The 19,949-nt window shown below is 30.8% G+C and overlaps 1 protein-coding gene across 1 annotated transcript; it reads right to left on the bottom strand.

The window, feature by feature from the left end:
• Nucleotides 1–7,550: 7,550 nt before the first annotated feature.
• LOC107930598 (endo-1,4-beta-xylanase 1) lies at nucleotides 7,551–12,010 on the bottom strand. Its single transcript, XM_016862266.2, has 8 exons — nucleotides 11,615–12,010; nucleotides 11,479–11,535; nucleotides 10,876–11,222; nucleotides 10,624–10,783; nucleotides 10,184–10,527; nucleotides 9,883–10,060; nucleotides 9,117–9,653; nucleotides 7,551–8,910 (listed from the first exon to the last, which is right to left on the bottom strand). The coding sequence occupies exons 1-8, from the start codon at nucleotides 11,669–11,671 to the stop codon at nucleotides 7,795–7,797; spliced, it is 2,796 nt and encodes a 931-aa protein (XP_016717755.1). The 5' UTR covers nucleotides 11,672–12,010; the 3' UTR covers nucleotides 7,551–7,794.
• Between the last annotated feature and the right edge of the window lie 7,939 nt (nucleotides 12,011–19,949).

Here is a 19,949-nt window from a genome sequence, read left to right on the forward strand (position 1 = left end):
CTGGACTCACCCCTAGTTAATATCGTTAGTTTTTTTAATTAAAATATTACATGATTATATATAATTTGAAAGCGGATTTTTAAATTCAAAAAGTTGAGAGATTAAATTCTAAATGTACAAAGTATAGAGATTTAAAGTCATGGTTGTTTGAACCGATTGAATCGGTCGAGATGCCAATCCAGTGAGAGACATCAAACTTATTGACTTACAAACTGGTACGAGCTGGTAGAACCAGACTAAAAAATCAATTGAACCCATTTTTTATTTTTTAAAATATTTTTATTTTTATGTTTTTAATGATTCATTTAATATAACCATACGAACAAGTGGTTTGACCAATTTGATCAACATTTTGGTTCTAAAAACTTTGCTTAAAATATATTTACTCTTCAAATTTTTACTCCATAATTTGACATAAACAAAAAATCAACCTAACACGAAGCGTGAGTATATCATACAAATTATAAATAAAATATGTGTACAAAAGACATAAATTAACACAAAATACAACACAATTACACGTTAATATGTATATCCTAATTACACATTCATCACTCAAAAATCTCTACCTTAACCATTAATTATATAGACTGAAATATAATTAGCTAATAATTATGGCTTAGCATTATCTTTAACACTTGCTTAATCAACCAATTAAGATTTAATTACAAGAATCCAAAGCGATAAACTTTTTTCAATTTGGGTGCTTCTTTTTTTCTTTCTAATTTTGAAAAATGTTCCATAACGTGGAATCATATACAACACATACAATTAGATTCGATAGTAGACATAATTAACATAATCAATAGTAATATTAAAATTTGTCATGTCAACTGTTAAATTAACATTTTTAAATAAAAATTAAAAATTGAATTTTATTTAATAATCTGATTGTGTTTGTTCTTTTTCGACAAAATATTTAAAATTACCCATAATTCCTCCCTAACTCATAAATAGTAGGATAATATGCTTCGCGCACTTAAATCCACTTCCTCCTGTATTAACAATAATACTTATACCAATTAAGTTAAAATTCAATCGGGAAATAACATTTTATTTAAAATAATGTAATTGCAACTGTCATTTTTGCTTTATTAGATCAACATTCTACCTTTACGTCTATTAATCAAATTAATTTGGATTCTTTAACAAGGAAAAAAAAAAGGATCGCTGTTATATTTTGAGAAATTATCTTTTTTTTTTGTATTCCAAATTTAATTTTAAGTAATTTATCAAATAAATTTTATTAATTAAACTTCGTATTTAAATTTTTAACACTAAATTTTTTAATTTATCAAATTAAATAAAACAATTCAAACATAATTTATTATTTAAATTAAAAACCTCGAAAATTTCAAAACTTCGATTTTACCATTAATTCGATTCACTGCACTTTTGACTAATTTTTTGAATGCTTATCATGATCATAATAGTAATAACACAATAATTAAATTGGTGATGTCAATAGGCATTAGTCACAGCAAATCCAAACATATGCATATATACTTTTATTATCCAAACAATAATATTCTATAATATAATACCCACTCAATCTTTACAAATTTTCTCCTAATCCCTTTTGAATATGCTTTTGCCATTCTTGGCAAATGGCAATTCTAATAATGGCACACAAGTATTCCTTGATTTGACTAATTAGTTCCAACGAGTTGAAGAGAATAATGTATTCTTTGTTTTAATTTATTGAGTTGGAATATAAAAATTTTATTATTTACTTAATAAAATGTAAAATTATTTTAAAAAATCAAATGTAACTCGAAATATTATTATGATTTATCGGCATGATGCATATAGATATTGATGATTTTTTTTATTGATATCTATATTTGATAAAATAATAAATTCTTTAATCATTATCTCAATGATATTGTCTGTTTCTAATCGTGTTATATCATACAAATCATGGGAGTTATCATTTTTATATGTCAAATTTGGTTCAACATCAATTATATTATTAGTTTCCGTATAATTTTCATTTTGTTTGATAGAATATTAATAGAGTTTAACAAAACGTTTATACGCACAATAGATACGTGACCAATAATTTTTTATAACATAAATTTTCTCAATTCATTGAAGGACTCTCTTCATAATTTTTGTTATTCTCTTGTTTATCTTCATTTTTCATTTTTGGTGGTGAAAAGAATTATTATGACCAACTTTTTTACAGTTATTATGTACATGTCCACAATTACATCTTTCGAATTTATTATATATTATTTTATTTGCTTCAAGAAATGGAACATATCCAATAGGACGTGTTTAATGATTTTTTATTAATAAATTATTAGTTTATTCAGCTATTATTTTTTAATAAATTATTAGTTTGAACAAAGATTACTAACATTTAACTATATTATTAAAATCGATTTATTTTTTTAAATATCGAAAAAATCAACTCATATTCCTAATAATTTTTTAAAAATGACATTTTTTTTTAAATTTACCCTGGAAATAAATATACATTATTTATTCATGAATAAAATATTTATAATACTTTTTCGAAATTTATATTTATTAATATAATTATATATTTAAAAAATATTAAAATCCTAAAATATATTAAACTTTTTTTTATATCCATAAACATTCACTTTATTAAAAATATAAGTTAAAAAGTTAGGCAAATAGAGTTGAAAACAGAAAAGACAGGAGACAGCAAATAACAGAGACAAGACATAAGAGCAAGACAGAAATACTTCACTTCACTTCCCTTTTTCTTTCTTTCTAAAAGAATTAAAAAAATAAATAAATAAATAAAAGCTTCTCAAAAAACAACAGTAACTCAGTCAGCCTTCAATCTTGAGTCTTTCACTGAGTCAAGTTTTTTTTGAATGTGATACTGACACATTTAACTCACAACTACCAGTTAATTAAGTTCAAAGCTGAACAAACTGTGAGATCACTCCGAGTCTCACTCAGTCTCTCATCCACTCGGCCCCCTGCTCTGCTCCTTTGGGTCCCATTTACTGCCTCTCCTTTCTGTGAGTGGCGCGCGAAAGCAGCGCGGGAGCTGTTTCCCGATGCACTCCTCCGCCAGTCCCACCGCCCTTTGCCAAATTCTTCTTTTATTATTTATATCTTTCTGTATTCATTTTGATTAAATTTAAAGTCTAACGTATCTAGATGAAAGACAAGTTTAATATTATCAAAATCGAATTAGATTCATCAGTTGAATTAAGAATAAAAAATTAGATCAATTTAATCGATGTTATATTGTTATATAATCATGAATTGAGAAAAATTTGAACTAAATTAACAAAAAAAAATATAAATTAATTTTAAAATATGTTATATAATTAAATATATTTAAACTCACATCTTCGTTGTTACAATAACTCACAAATGAAAAGTAAGATTCAATCCATTTTCGGTTTTTGCAGTTTTGGCTCATTTTTATTGCTCAAGTTATAATTTTAAGTTTATTACCTTTTAGATTTTTATTTTTATTCTCTTATTCAGTTATTGTTAAATCAGTAGTTTAATCAATTTAGTTGATAATATATAATTACGAATAGTCGAAAAATCAGAACTTATTTGGTACACTGCTATGAAACTTTTTAAACACTACAAGCAGGGTCAAGGAATTGACAAGTGTCCGTATAGTAAAATAATAAAATATATATTTAAAAAAAGGACATATGTCAAAATTTTAAAACTGCTTAAGAAATAAAATATATATACTACCAATATACTAAATATTTACTTTTTTAAAAATATATTTTATTTTTATATAATTTTTATTTTTATTATAATATTTTCCATACCCTTAAATTAACTGTGAATGATAATGAGGGCCTAGGGATGCCTTGCCTAAGCAAAATTTTTTAAATAAAATTTAGACTCATAAATTTAGCTGGGCCCTAAAAAATTTGGAAAAAAATAATTAGTTTTATCAATTCTCATTAAATCCTTTAATTTTTGAAAATTTTAGTTAAACCCCTTAAATCTTAACGCCAAGACTTGTTATTTTGTGTTTGAATGCACATTCTCACTATTACACTTAAATCTTAACATCAAAATCTGTTATTGTATTGGAATTCACATTCTCACTATTACAATAATAATAATGTCAATTAAATTAATGCTTAAGCAATAAAATATGTTTTTTTACCTAATTTTGGATTTTTTTAAAAACTTTTTTCTTAATTAAATTTAGATTCAATAATTTAATTAATTTAATCATTTATTCAATTTTTAAAATAATAATATTCTTTTTTTTATTATTCACAAAATTCAAACCCATGATTTAAAAATATCAAAATTTTTACCACTATTCTTAACATACTTTGTGGAGTCTGCAATATCCAATCACATCAAAACTGTAAACTCCTTTTTTTTTTATAAAATTTGACAGACACCCATTTTTTTCTCATTAATCCTTGAGGATTGAAGAAAGTAGGATTCTTTTTACAAAAGGGGAAGAGACTAACGTGCGCTAGGGAAGGAGATGGTAACCTACACTACACACACCCATGTGGGAAAATGGGGTCCATTGGAGCCAAGTATTTAGTAACAGGGGGATGACACTATTTTTGGGTCTAATCAAACACACCCCCTAACCTATCATAACCCACTTTACAATCTCATTAATTCACAAAACCCAACACTTAATTTTTGAATTAAATTCAATTAATCAAAATCAATGGTAAAAATTCATAAATTTAATCTATTCAATTTAGATTTAAATGATTGGTGTGTTGATTAAGATGTTCACTCCATAGCTTACGTTATTATGGGTTTAAGTGATGGTATTTGTCACAGTGATTTATTTCTGTTAAAGGTATGTAAATTGTATAATAATATAATTTTAATAGTTTGACTTAAATTTTAAAATTTGAAAAATTTAAATTTATGAAGAGTATAAAAATTTATGACATATTTTAACCTTAAACTTATTTCATCTAAATTGATTATAAAAAGTAAAAACAAAAATCAAATTTGTTCTATTCAAACTCAAAAATTATTTGAATTTTAAATGACCTAAAAAAGTAATTGAAACTAACCTGAACTAAAAAAAAATTAGTAGACTAAAAAAATAGCATTGTAGTGAACTTGTATTTAACGAAATAATTTTAACAGTGTTAATAGTTGGACTTAAATTTTAAGATTTAAAAAATAAAAAATAAATTTTTAAAAATAAAAGTATAGAGACTAAACTTCAATCTTGTGAACAATATAAGAAATTATGACATATTTTAACCTTAAATTTATTCCAACTAAATTGAGTATAAAAAAAAAGGTTTTTAAAACATCAAACTTGTTCACCTCAAAGTCAAAAAATTATCTGAATTTATAATGACCCAAAGAAGTAATTTGATGAAAAACCCATCTAGGTAAGGTTAAATGACATCAATGTAAAATAATTTAAACCTAATAATGGTAAGGCATGGTACATTCTAAATGAGAGAAGGTAAACTTGAACGTTGAAGATAATACTGTTGAAATAAGCAATCACAAACTCTGAACAAAAATAATAAAATAAATATAAAAAAATACCAAAATAAATTAAACCCATAATTAATTTAAATTCGAAATAACTAAAAAAATAAAATTTGAATTGATTTAACCTAAATTAATCCAATTCAATCTAACACAATACACCAAAAAGACAATTCCACTTTTAAATCAACTCAAGGTGGACAAAACATGGGTGAGTGTTGAAATCATTGGTCACCTAAAAAAATTAATATATATGACTATAATGAAGTTGTACATGATTTGATGTGGAGAAATTTCATTAGAGCACCATGTAAAATCATAAAATTATGTAAAAAGAGTGTCTTTTAATGTGAACCGACGGGTAACTTTTGGATAGTAATGTGTAGTACAATAACAATAATTAATGGTGGTAGTCTAGTAGGAAAGTAGATGGTGAGAGTTATCAATTTGATGTGAGAGGGGCATAAATTGGATGGTAAAATTGCAATTGGGGGGTCCTTTTTTGTCTAATTAATCATAGTAAATTTGCTGTTTTCTCGTATATGCCCAAAAGTTCAATATTTGTACTGTTGACAAGAGAAAATCATTAATAAATGATACCTATTTGGGAAGAAAAACATGATGTTGATTTTTACTCTATTTAAGTTGGAATTATTGTGGGTTTAAAACTGTGTTTTGATTTGGAGGGGAAATAGGTAAATTTTGTTATTAGTCCTTGTATTTTGTGTAAGTTGTGGATTTAATCTTTGTACTTTAATTTGGTTAATTTTAGTCTTTGTACTCTTCAATTAGTCAATTTTAGTCTCTACACTTTTTTAATTTTGAAATTTCAATCCTGATCCAAACTATAATTACTATATGTAAATTTATAGATTTAGTCCATGTTCTGCAATTGGATCATTCTTAGTCCTTATACTTTTGCAATTATTAAATTCATTAACTGATTTTTTGTTAGTAATATGTGAAAATAGCAAGTTAACATGACATTACACATCTGATAATGTTTATAGTATCCGATTTTGAAAATAACATAATTTAAGTCAATAAATTTAATAGTTATCTTCGGGTCAAGACTATAATTTTAAAATTCAAAAAATATAAAGACTAAAAGTAATTAAATTAAAGTAAAAGAACTATATCAAAAACATGAACATAGTATAGGGACTAATAGCCAAAGTTAAATTTTTTTGTACTTGGTGGTAGAATCCAATAAAAGAAAATGGTACAAATTAGGCTAAGAACTTTCATTTCTCCCACCAAACATTTTTTTTTCTATTTTTAAATAATAAAAGATAAAAATTATTCAAAAATTAAACTCAAAATCGATGTCTGGACCACAACTATTTTGTCACTTTCTTAATCACTAAAACCTAGTACTACTGTTTATGTCTGAACATTTGGGCCTTCTTTAGACATGTTGCAGCTTGAACAATGATAGAATTTAATCGCTAAAACCTAGTACTTCTGTTTACGTCTGAACCTTTGGGCCTTCTTTAAACATGTTGCAGCTTGAACAATGATAGAATTGGGCTATTGTGGGTTCTTTATTTATATATATATATGTTAAATTCGATTACTAGTCTTCGTACTTTGTAAAAACTGTATATTAAATCCCTATACTTTAATTGTTTTTAGTCCTTTTAATTTCTTAATTTTAAAATTTTAGTCTTCATTAAACAATAATTTTTAAATTCATTAAATTTTGCTATTTTCAAAAAAATTGATGCATAAAACATGTCTTGCTTATTATTTTCGTATATTACTCGTTAAAAATTCAATTAATAGATTATGATTATTGTTTGTATCAAGACTGAAGTTTCAAAATTCGTAAAGTATAGAGACTTAGAACGATTCAATTGGGGAATATGAATCAAATCTACAACTGTACACATAATACAAGATTAGTAATTGAATTCAACAAAGCAAATTAATTATTATTGTTTGGGTCTGGACTAAAATTTCAAATTCTAAAAGGTATAGAGATTAAATCCATAGCTTTCGTAAAGTACAGGGACTAATAACAGAATTTAACCTTATATATACATACTATATATAGTAGCAGAATTAACTGGCATTGGAGATAGAGTTGGTTAAAAACTGAAAAAAGAAACATGCTTTTATTTCTTCACCATTTTATGTTACAATGGATACAATCAAACTTTTGCAAACAGACTACCCATGCATTTGATAATCACAAGCATTTGTATGATGTGTGTGTATATATACACGTATGTACGCAAATAGTGTGTGTGTATGTATGTATGCTTTTATGGAAATAATGGATGATCCATGAGGAGAGATCTCATCACCTCCTTTGTTAGGTTTGTAGGGAATTTATAATTCAACGGGAACAACCAGTGGCGTATCACCCTTGTCGACGACAAAAGTTTTCACGATCTTCTTAGAGGGAGTATCGATTTCCATGGCGTACTTCCCATGAAAGCCTCGGAAATTGAATTGTCCTTTTACATCTACTTGTCCACGAGCATGAGACAACCACTCGTGTTTAAGAGCAAGAAACCTTTTACCGGTTTCATTAACTTCGCCTTCGGCATTCACCAAGTGTGCGTTATCCCGGCTCATGAACAGTTCCCAAAATCCCCACAGCATTACACCCTCCACGGCCGGATGTGCGAAAGCTTCTCTAAGCATAACTTCTAAATCTTCCCCTCTCACGTGTTCATTGATTGAAGACACATCGAGCTCCGTAAACCAGATAGGAAGGCCGAGAATGCCTAACTTATCAAGAGCAGTACACACAACTGGTCCTACAGGGTTATCTATATGTCCTTGAATTCCAATTCCTCCAACGGGTGCACCCTGTTCTTGCAAATCAAGAATGTGTTCAATATACCTTTCAGGGCATGATCTAGTGTCACAACCGTCTTCAACATGATAATCATTCACGAATAATGTGGCAGATGGATCAAGCTGATTTGCAGTCTTAAACATGTTTGCTCGTATATCTTTGCCTAATCTGTCTTGATAATACGATCCGTGCAACATCTCATTGTTCACATCGTAGTGTTTGAACTTACCTTTGTAACGGGTGAGAAGGTTGGTTAAACGGTTTTGAACAGCTTTCATTAAGTCGTCTTTGTTTAATGCTTGAATCCATTGTTGGACCGTGGCTTGTACTTCCCAGAAGATACAATGACCTCGGGTTTCTATGTTGTGTTTTTGGCACAAAGCCACCATATCATCGGCATCTTTGTAGTTTAAGTTTCCTTGTTGCGGTTCGGTCCAATACCACTTCAATTCATTCCCGAACACTGCCCAGTTGAAGTTTTTCACAAAGAAATTAACGAAATCTTCGTTGTCTATATTCGTTCTGCTCATGCACGACCCAATAGGAAAACTGTTTTGTGTTTGCACGACTTTCACATTGGTCCCCGACAAACCGCTAGAACCAGCTCCCGAGAATTTGAGGACAATGTCACGCTTTCGGATCTGTATTCGAGCCAAAGACATTCATTACAAGTAAAATATCAGCTAGGACTAATCGTTCGAAGATAAGTTTATCTGTTAGTTTCCCACTTTTTCATGATAAATGGTAACAAATTCTCTGCTCATATAGGGTTCAAAAAAATTCGATTTCTGTTTTTTATATGGTCTGTGTATTTTGATATAAGTAAATACTAAAGAAACCTGAGTACCTTATCAGCTTGATGCCTCAGATATTTGAACCTTGCTTCTCGATTAACTGGGAAAATCTGAACTCCAGCGACCATTAAATCGACACCTGCACCTGGACCTTGGATATAAACCATAACCTTGGATGGTTGCTTCTCGATTCTAAAGGAACCACCAATTTCGTGCCATCTATCATCGTTAATCTCAACTTGTCCACCATTAACCCACTGGTTGTCCACACCGAGAGCAACGTTTACGTTTTGAGGACCATTTGCTCCGGAACCAATTCGAACCCAAGCTGATACTTGGTATGTCAAGAAAAGTTTCACCTTATCGGTGATCATCTGAGCTGGGCCCATCCAAGTTTGCGTGCGGTTTTTCACATGGATATAACGGCCACTTAAAGGTTCATGAACGCCAAGGGAAGCTCTGGCCATTGGAGGGAGTATATGTGGCGAGCCTGACCCGACACTCAAATTGCAGTTGCCAAGAGGAAACCATCCATTCGTACTGTCATCCAGTTGGCTATTTGTAATTATATTAGCTCCGAAATCAGGATTCTACAAAAAGTAAAAACATATCAGTAAACTGTCCCATAAGTATATGTCACCCGGACTAGGAGGTGAGTGTCGGATGGTGGTATATGCCCAATACATATATGTTCAATGTTTTGTAAGTTTTTCTGTATGTTTGGAGGATCATACTCCGCACTAATATCCAAATATGTGCTGGACACAAGTACTATATTAAAAGCAATACCGGATTCCACAATGAAATTATAGAACTCACCTCGATAACTGGCGCAGGTGAAGGAGGGATTTTCTCAGCATGCTTTACGACTAAGGAATTGACGAGAAGGTCGGTACCAGGAGGTGGACCTTCTAAATAGATGACTACTCTCGATGGGGAACCATTTAGAAGGAACTTGCCTTGCAATTGCACCCAATCCTTGTCGGTTGCCTGCACACTTTTAGATCAAAAGAAAAAATGATCAAGACGCAAACATGAACACCACAGGTAAACACGGGCAACCAAAGGTTAAAGCTTCACAGATTCCACACAAACCAATTGGAACAAATAAAGAACTTACTTGGCAATTCCGACGTACTGATCATTGCGACCTGGTGTTTGGACCCATAGTGTGGCTTGTACAGTAGCGGTAGTGACATTGTTACCAAATATCCGTACTACAGCTGCTACACTATAAGCAAGCTTTCGTTGCACTCTTCCAGTGATCTCCTGCTGGATTCCATTCCAGTTCTGCGTACGCTCAGTTGCAGAAGCAAAAGCTTTCCCGGATTGCGGAACAATCTTCCCATCTGCCATAGAATCATGTAAAGCAACCTTGCAGCCTCTTCCGGACCAGTTATTGAGGCCATCTTCGAATTTCGGGTTTATGATGATGTTATCGTCTCCAGCTCCTATGCTTGCACTCTTTCAAAATAAAAAACAATGCCAAAAATATCAAACTAGGTCACGTAAGACAACGGATGAAAATGATGAAAATGAACATAACATAATGGATTTTACCTCGGATTTGCTTGAACTAGGACAGCTAATAACCACCGAATCGATAAGCAACTCAACACCGGGAGAAGGCCCTTCCAGATAAAATACAAGCCGTTCAGGCACGGCCAATAACGAGAACGTACCTTCAACAATTTCCCACTTCTCCTTTGACACAGAGGTTCTACAATCAAAAAATATCATTAAGCAAAAAGGTTCCTCTTTGAGTCTTACATACAAAGAAATGTAATGCAATGAAAGTCAAAGAACCATTACTTTCCAATTAACATATAGCTAGTAGCCGAGCCATGGTTTTCAAGCTTCAAAGTCGCCAACACATCAGTAGACCCTGAAAGTGGTCCTGACACTCCAACACAAGCAGAAACCAAGTACCTAGAACCCGGCAAAACTCTGCTCGTGATATCTTGTTCCAAACCCTGCCAACATTTGGTTCGATTCGTGACAACTGCATAATTACCACCAGACCTCGATGATGACGACGGTTTTCCTCGGTCACCACACTCGGCCGAAACAACAAAGCCGTTGCAACAATTTGTATGCCAAGAGTGCAGTCCATTGGAAAAATCATGATTCACTATTATATTAGCAGCTTGGTTCAAATTCTGCCAAAAGAAAATAAAAGAATCAACATGAAAAATACTTCCAAGCCACACAATTAATCATTAAACAGCAAACCAGTCCTTTTGTTTAAAGTTTCATCCATTTCTATTATTAAAATCTGGTCAATGTACGCAAACAGGCACGAATTTGAACATACTTCTAGCCAATTAGCCTCATTTTAAAGCCAAAATCAAGAAGAATAATATGAATAATGGACACCCTTTTAAGCCAAAAACAAAAAGAACAAAAGAAACCCACCTCAGAGCAGCCATTGTTAGACGTCAATTGTGGGTTCTCCATGGTTTCTTCGGATCTCTAATAACAAACACCAAAAAAGGGGAAATGAGATGAAATGAGAATCAAATAAAAACAATTGAAAGTTATAGAGAAAAACCTTGAAGGGATGCTTATGTTGTCGACTACTGAAGCAGCAAATGGGAAGACCCTTCATTTATAGAGGCGCTGGTGATTCAAAACCCTTTGAAAGTGGAGTCTAAGAAAAGGGCGGGACCTAAGTAACTCGACCAATCAAAGTTTTCGAACCACTTTACTCTTCGGTCAGAAAAAAAAACCAGTATAGGGCCCGTTGACAAGTGAATCACTTCAGTTTTGTCTGGTTTTTTTATGGTCTTTCTTTGTCTTGCAGACTGGGTAACATTGCAATTTGCATGGTGAATTGGAGTAGAAGGTTTTAAAGGAAATAGGAAGTGGTTTTGTTCTGTTCATTGATTTTAATTGTTTTTTATTGAATAAAAATGGAATCTTTGATTATAAGGGAAATGCTTTTTGATGCTTGAGAAATTAGGTGGGGAAGATGGGATTTCACCGACTTTTATTCGATTATTATGTTGTTGTCCAATGATTTTGAGTTTCAAAGTTTAAACCATTGATTATTTCATTTCTGAAATTTAAAGTTTTGATTTAAGTTATTAAATCTACTTATCAATAATTATTGATTCTCCTTAATTTTTTAATTATTGTTTGAAATTTGCTAGCAAAATTTTTTTTTAAAAAAAATCCTTAATAAACTATCAGAAAATAATTTTTTAAAAATAATTTAGTGATTTAAATAATTTTTTTAAATAATTTAATGATTAAATTGTAACTTTTTTCAGTTAAGTGACCAAAATAAAAACATAACTATAGTTTATTAACTAATAGTATACTTTACCCAAAATAAAAATAAACAAAAAAATCTAGTTATTTTGTTAGAAAATTTAAAAGATAATAAAAAAGGTTAAAATATGATTTAAGGATATGTTCTTTTTGTTCATTTGAAATTTAATCATTTTACTTTTATTTTCTCTCTATTTTTTAAATTTTAAATTTCAAGTCAAATTGTTAAATAAAAAAAATACTCATTTGATATTCATGTAATAAGAAAAAAATTTTAACATTATTAACAATTGGACTTACAATTTTATATTCTGAAAAGTATAGGGACTACATTCCTTAAAATAAAAAATAAACTAAATTCCGAATGTAAGAAAAGTATAAGGATTTAAAATATATTTTAACCTAATTTTTTTTTAATAAAGAAACGTTTTTTTTTTATAGTTATTGTCTTAGGATTTACCTTAGAATTTTAAATGCATTCACAATAGGAGAAGATAACATATATTTATTTATTTTAAAATCTTAATATTATTTTTCATATTCGAGTTTCGTAACAGTTTTATTCAATAATGTCTTTCAAGGTTATGTTTTCCTTTTGATAACAATAAAGTAAACTATTTTATATGCGGAAATCAATTTACAAAACAATAATAACAATTAAAAATATTATCATACGTGTATGCATGTGGAAACCGCATATTTAGAATATAAGTGTGTTTAAAAATAACATAAATTGTCGAATAATGGAAGTAATAAAGCGTGCATAACAAAGTTAAAATATATAAATAAATTAAAATAAAATTTTAATTAAGCGGTACACTTTAAATGTTTCATTGTAATTGATATGGATTCAAATCCCATCTTAAACATATTTTTATTTTTTTTAAGTTAAAAATATTAAAATACTCTCGAATAATATAATTTATTTTAATATGGAAAGTCAACCGGACACCAACTCAACCAGTAATTTTATTAATAATATAGATACATAAATTTGGGAAGAGAAAATATTTTATATTAATAAATTCATTAAATATGGATTCAATTCTTAAACATTTTAATTTAACAAAATAATACCAATATTTTTAACAGTTTTATTTACAATAGTGTCCATCACAACAAAGCACAAGGTTTTATTTCAAACTATCAACAAATTTTGATTTTTTTTTTTAAATTGAGTCTTAAAATATCAATACTATAACAATAAAGTATTTCCATCAATTTAGTTTTCAATTTAGATGTTAAATATCAATTCAACTATGATATATAAAATTTTTAGAACATGTGAATGAGATATATTTGATTTAGAGGTGTTCATAAGTCGGGTTGGGTTAGGTTTAAATATGATATTAATATATTTTATACTTATCCAAGACTAACCCAACTCGAGATATATACTTAAAATTTTATTCAAGCCCACCCATATTTATAAATAGATAAGTCAAGCCCATTTTAGACCAGCCTATATTTTTTAAATTTTTTAAATTTAAATTTTTTATTGTTTATATTTTAATATTATTTATTATTATAAATTTAATTTTTATGTGCTATAAATTACTAATATATAACTCACTATAATATATTAGAAAATGGGTTGAGCTGGAGACTTGAATTTTCAAACCCAAATCCTATTCTATATTTTAAGTAGACCTAATATTTTTTGCTTAAGCCTAGTATTTTTGTCTAAACCCTTACAAGTTTTGATCAACCTTTCGAGCTTGGACGGTTAACTCAGTCCTTGAACATGTCCATTTTGAACTAATGTGTTAAAAAAAAGCATAAAGATAAATATCTCCCCTAACATTTACTCTTTTTTTTTTTGGCCTTTATTTATTAGGGGTCATTTTGACCCTTAACCTTTTAAATTTTAGTTAAATTACTTGCTTTTGGATGGAAAAACTAATTGAAATGTTAAAATTTTAACGGCATTGATGTGGCCATTAATGTGGTAATGTATGTATAATTCATAAAAATTCAAAATAAATAAATAATATTTTAAAAATCAACAAATTCCAAAAAAGTTCATAAAAACTTTTAAAAAATTTATCCATGTTAACAGTGAAGTACATATAAAATGTCACGTGAGCTGTCACGTTAATGCCATTAAAATTTTAACTGTTCAATCAATTTTTCTGTCAAAAAGTAAACAAATTGACTAAATTTTAAAAGTTGAGGGCCAAAATGATAAAATGAATAAACATTAGGGACTAAAGTTATCTTTATGCCTTAAAAATTGATCAAGGACTATTCTTTTTATTTTAACATGTTAATCAAAGTCATTTATGTGGTAAACATTCAAACATTAACACAATCGATTGAATGACTTAATTGACATGGTACAAATACTTTTATTTTTAAGACTAATTTAAAATCTGGATCAGAAGATTTTGGAGTTCAAAATGCACTCATAATTCATAAGAATGATTAGATGATTGAATGAAATTAGGGCATAGCGTGTGGCAAAGAACAAAGAAGCATCCCCATGAATGATGGTCTAATTGACCTTTGCAATGGCTTTTTAACCAAATTCGGATAAACCCTCAAAAAGAAAACGTATCGGCATTACTAAATTACGGCACCAGTTTCCTTTTAACGACTTTAAAAGTTTTTTATAATAAGACAGGATTGGCTTTTTCATTTCCGACCAATTTCGTAGACTTAAAAAGATATTAATTCGATTAATATTGGTATTATTGTTAGTGCAAGAAGACGTGGGTTCAAGTGCGCTAAAGCGCATTATCCTTCTATTTAAGGGTTGAGGAGAGACTATGGATAGTTTTAGATATTGTATTAAAAAGAGCAGATCATAATGAGATTAAAATACAAAAAGAAGAAGATATTGTTCATATGTCAAGTTGTCAATGCCAACAACCCTTTTTTTTTGTTGATGGAAAAATTTATTATATAAGACCAGACAAAATTAGCTGCATAATCTTTGTTTTGGTTTTAAATCGATACCAAATAATCTAAGTTCCGTTTCAATTAAAATTTTGGTATATTTTATTGTGATCTGGTTTGTCTCGACTAATTCTAACTTGTATCGGTTGTTTTGATCTTAAATTTATACCAAATTTCAGTTACTTCAATAGTTTTCAGCTAAAACTAAGTTGTATTAATCTTGTAATGTATACAAAGGATCGTTGTGCTAGTTTATAAATAAGGCCATACTCCAATACTAACAAGTCAAGTAAGGGTGAAGTCAAATTTTTTTTTAAAGGGTCGAGATTAAATTATATATATTAGTATGAGAGTTAAAATGTAAATTCATTCTTTTATTAGCTTATCGTTATCAGCGTTAAGAATTTCAATTAAAATTTGCCAAACATAACATGTTTATTTCTCGTCAATTATATGTATTTTCACATGAGGCTAGCCAAATTAACATGTTAAATTGACAAATTATATCAAGAAAGTAAGAAGAAATAATTTCTAACTTTTTAAGAACAATGATTAAATCTCAAAATTTATCTAAGTACTAACAACATATTTTAACCTAAGTATTACTATGGAATTTTTACCATTTTTCCCCTCAAAATAGAAAATTCATTAACAAATTAAAGTGATGAAGAGCTAAAACTTCGACATAAGAGAAATGAGGATATATATCATGTTGGTACATGCGGTTATTTGTAATTTGGTTCACATCAGCCATCATTAAGTCATGTTATTCCATTTGTTTTCAAGACCAGTAAACTTTTTAATTTGATTTAATATCATGTCAATAATCATTAAATCATACAATTCCATCAATAACAAAATTAACATGTAGCGACTAAAATGTCAACTTTACAAACGTACAAAGATTAAAATGTTCCTTTAAATAATAAAGAAATTAAAATAAACTTTTTGAAACGATATAAGGACTTATACTAAACTTTAATCTTATAAAAACTAAGACATCATTCAAGTTTGGACTTAGTGATTTTGACTTTCTTTTATTGTACGACACTAATGTTGAATATTGGCAATATCCCACATTAGGAAAAGATAGAAAGGGAGGGGGTTTGGTTTGTTATATATAGAACCCCTCCCCCTTTGGTTGTATCATCCCAAAATCTTCTCCTTTGTAATATTTCTAGAGGAAATATTAATTTGGTAGTGTCCGAGGACGTAAGCTAAATTGGCCGAACCTCGTTAAAACTCTGGTATTTTATTTCTTATTTGTTTGCTTTTATTTAATAGCTTTATGTTGGTTATATTTATTTAGTTATTATTGCTATAAATATCTAAGTGAGTTCTGTCTAGTTGTTGGGTTTTAAGCGGGACCATTGTGACCCCTCCAATTTAACTGGGAATTTTCTTAGTATAATTGTTGGCATAATAATTATCTAAATATTTCTGATAATATTGTTATTAATATTATCGTCGCTTCCGCAACAATTGGTATCAGAGCCAAGGTTTTGTAGTATGCTCTGTGTTTGCAGCTTAGTCTGATCTTACACATCAGAAACATTTCCTAAAGCTTGTGGGTATTCTGCATTTGGTGGCTATTAAGTAGAAGCTATGGCAAAAATGACAGAAGAAAAACCATCCATATCAACAACTTCCACTTTGTACATTTTGCCGAGGATTGGAACTGCAAATACGAGATTTGTAGTGGAAATTTTTGATGGAACAGGTCATTTCGGCATGTGGCAAAGTGAGCTTCTAGATGCCCTCTTTCAACAGGGTCTAGATATTGCCATTGAGGAAGAAAAACCAGAAGGGGTTGATGATAAAGAATGGAAGACCATCAACCGATTGGCATGTGGTACAATTCGATCATGTCTTTCCAGAGAGCAGAAGTATACATTCAGTAAAGAGACTTCTGCAAGTAAATTGTGGAAAGCATTGGAGGAGAAATTTCTGAAGAAGAACAGTCAAAATAAGTTACATATGAAGAAAAGACTGTTTCGTTTCAGTTATGTTCCTGGTACCACGATGAACGAGCACATTACCAATTTTAATCAGCTGGTGGCTGATTTGTTGAATTTGGATGTGACTTTTGAAGACGAAGACTTGGCGTTAATGTTGTTGGGATCGCTTCCTGAGGAGTTTGAGTACCTTGAAACTACTCTACTTCATGGAAAATCGGAAGTAACTTTCAATGAAGTAACTGCTGCATTGTATAGCTATGAACTACGCCGAAAGGATAAGTTGAAAGGTTCAAGTGAAGCAGCAGTGGAAGCATTGGTAACAAGAGGTCGTCAGCAAAGTCAGTCTAAGGGGAAGAGAAGAAAGTCCAAAGGTCGAGCTGTTGCCAAAGATGAATGTTCTTTTTGCAAAGAAAAAGGACATTGGAAGAAAGATTGTCCAAAATTGAAGAAAAAAGGGAAGACTCCGCAAGATGCAAATGTTGCAGAATGCAATAGTGAAGCAGAGTCAGACTTTTCTCTTAGTATGACATCTTCAACATTATATGCAGATGAGTGGATCATGGATTCTGGTTGTTCCTATCATATGTGTCCCATTCGGGAATGGTTCTTTGAATTTCAAAAACTAGATGAAGGGGTTGTTTACATGGGTAATGATAACACATGTAAAATAGCCGGGATAGGTTCAATTAAACTGAGGAGTCATGATGGATCTACTAGAATTTTGCGGGATGTACGATATGTCCCAAAGTTGAAGAAGAATCTCATCTCTTTGGGGTCGTTAGAATCTAAAGGCCTAGTTGTGACAATACGAGATGGAGTTCTTAAAGCAACTTCAGGAGCATTGGTGATGTTGAAAGGCATAAGAAAGAACAATCTGTATTACTACCAAGGTAGTACAGTGGTCGGGACAACAGCAGCAGCAATTACGAGTACCAAGAAGGACGCTGAGGCAACACAGCTGTGGCATATGCGTTTGGGCCATGCTGGTGAAAAATCCTTGCAAACTCTAGCCAAGCAAGGATTATTGAAAGGTACAAAGACTTGCAAACTTGAATTTTGCGAGCATTGTGTTCTGGGAAAACAACGAAGGGTGAAATTTGGCACTGGGATTCACAATACTAAAGGTATTCTGGATTATGTGCATTCTGATGTATGGGGACCGTCCAAGACTCCATCACTTGGAGGAAGACGTTATTTTGTCACCTTTATTGATGATTTTTCCAGACGAGTTTGGGTGTTTCCTATGAAGAACAAAGATGAGGTGCTTGAAGTTTTCCTTAAGTGGAAAACTAAAGTTGAAAATCAGACAGGAAGGAAGATTAAGGTTCTCCGATCAGACAACGGTGGAGAATATAAAAGCGATCCTTTCCTGAAGATATGCCAAGATTGTGGCATAGTAAGGCACTTCACCGTAGGTGGAACACCGCAACAGAATGGGGTGGCAGAGCGTATGAATCGAACGCTTGTGGAGAAAGTTCGATGTATGTTATCTAATGCTGGATTAGATAGAAAGTTTTGGACTGAGGCTGTGACGTACGCTCAACATCTCATCAATCATTTGCCATCATCTGCTATAAATGGCAAGACTCCTTTGGAGAAATGGTATGGAAAACCTGCTACTGATTATGACACCTTGCGCATTTTTGGTTCTATTGCATATTATCATGTGAAAGAATCAAAGTTAGATCCAAGAGCAAAGAAGGCTCTATTCATGGGCTTCAATGCTGGTGTTAAGGGATATCGTTTGTGGTGTCTAGAGGCAAAGAAGACGATAATCAGTAGGGATGTTACCTTTCATGAATCTGCCATGTTGAATAAGGTAAATCCAGAAGGAGTGAGTAGTACTTCGCAGCAGGTGGAGTGTACTCCGCAGCAGGTGGAGTTTGAGCAGAGTGTGGTAATTCCAGCAGAAGGTACCACTAGTGATTCTTCATTGGCAGATGCAGAGTCAGATGAGGAAGAGGTTTCTACCCAAGAACCTCAACAGCAATCAGAGCCAATTGCAGTCAGAAGGCAGAGACGAGAAATTCAGAAACCAGCTCGTTTCACTGACATGGTAGCTTATGCACTTCCAGTTGTTGATAATATTCCATCCACTTACACCAAAGCCATTCAGAGTTTAGAGAATAATAGATGGTTAGGTGCAATGGAAGAGGAAATGCAATCTCTAGAGAAAAACAAGACGTGGAAGCTGGCACAACTACCAAAAGGGAAGAAGGCGATTGGTTGCAAATTTGAAGACACTATTGAAGTTAGTGTTATGAGAAGATGTTCGAAGATGTGGAATATCGCCAAGGTGGAGATTTGTTGAATATTGGCAATATCCCACATTAGGAAAAGATAGAAAGGGAGGGGGTTTGGTTTGTTATATATAGAACCCCTCCCCCTTTGGTTGTATCATCCCAAAATCTTCTCCTTTGTAATATTTCTAGAGGAAATATTAATTTGGTAGTGTCCGAGGACGTAAGCTAAATTGGCCGAACCTCGTTAAAACTCTGGTATTTTATTTCTTATTTGTTTGCTTTTATTTAATAGCTTTATGTTGGTTATATTTATTTAGTTATTATTGCTATAAATATCTAAGTGAGTTCTGTCTAGTTGTTGGGTTTTAAGCGGGACCATTGTGACCCCTCCAATTTAACTGGGAATTTTCTTAGTATAATTGTTGGCATAATAATTATCTAAATATTTCTGATAATATTGTTATTAATATTATCGTCGCTTCCGCAACAACTAATTGCTCTATGAATCCATCTA

This window comes from Gossypium hirsutum, chromosome A06 (assembly GCF_007990345.1).
Source record: "Gossypium hirsutum isolate 1008001.06 chromosome A06, Gossypium_hirsutum_v2.1, whole genome shotgun sequence".
Classification (NCBI taxonomy): domain Eukaryota; kingdom Viridiplantae; phylum Streptophyta; class Magnoliopsida; order Malvales; family Malvaceae; genus Gossypium; species Gossypium hirsutum.

Bases quoted from the DNA above. Each gene is read 5' to 3' on its own strand.
- LOC107930598 (XM_016862266.2), bottom strand. From the start codon at position 11,671: ATGAAGGGTCTTCCCATTTGCTGCTTCAGTAGTCGACAACATAAGCAT. The intron at 11,536-11,614 runs GTTTTTCTCTAT...GTTTGTTATTAG, and splicing joins AACATAAGCATCCCTTCAAG to AGATCCGAAGAAACCATGGA. The intron at 10,061-10,183 runs GTAAGTTCTTTA...TTGATCTAAAAG, and splicing joins CAGTACGTCGGAATTGCCAA to TGTGCAGGCAACCGACAAGG.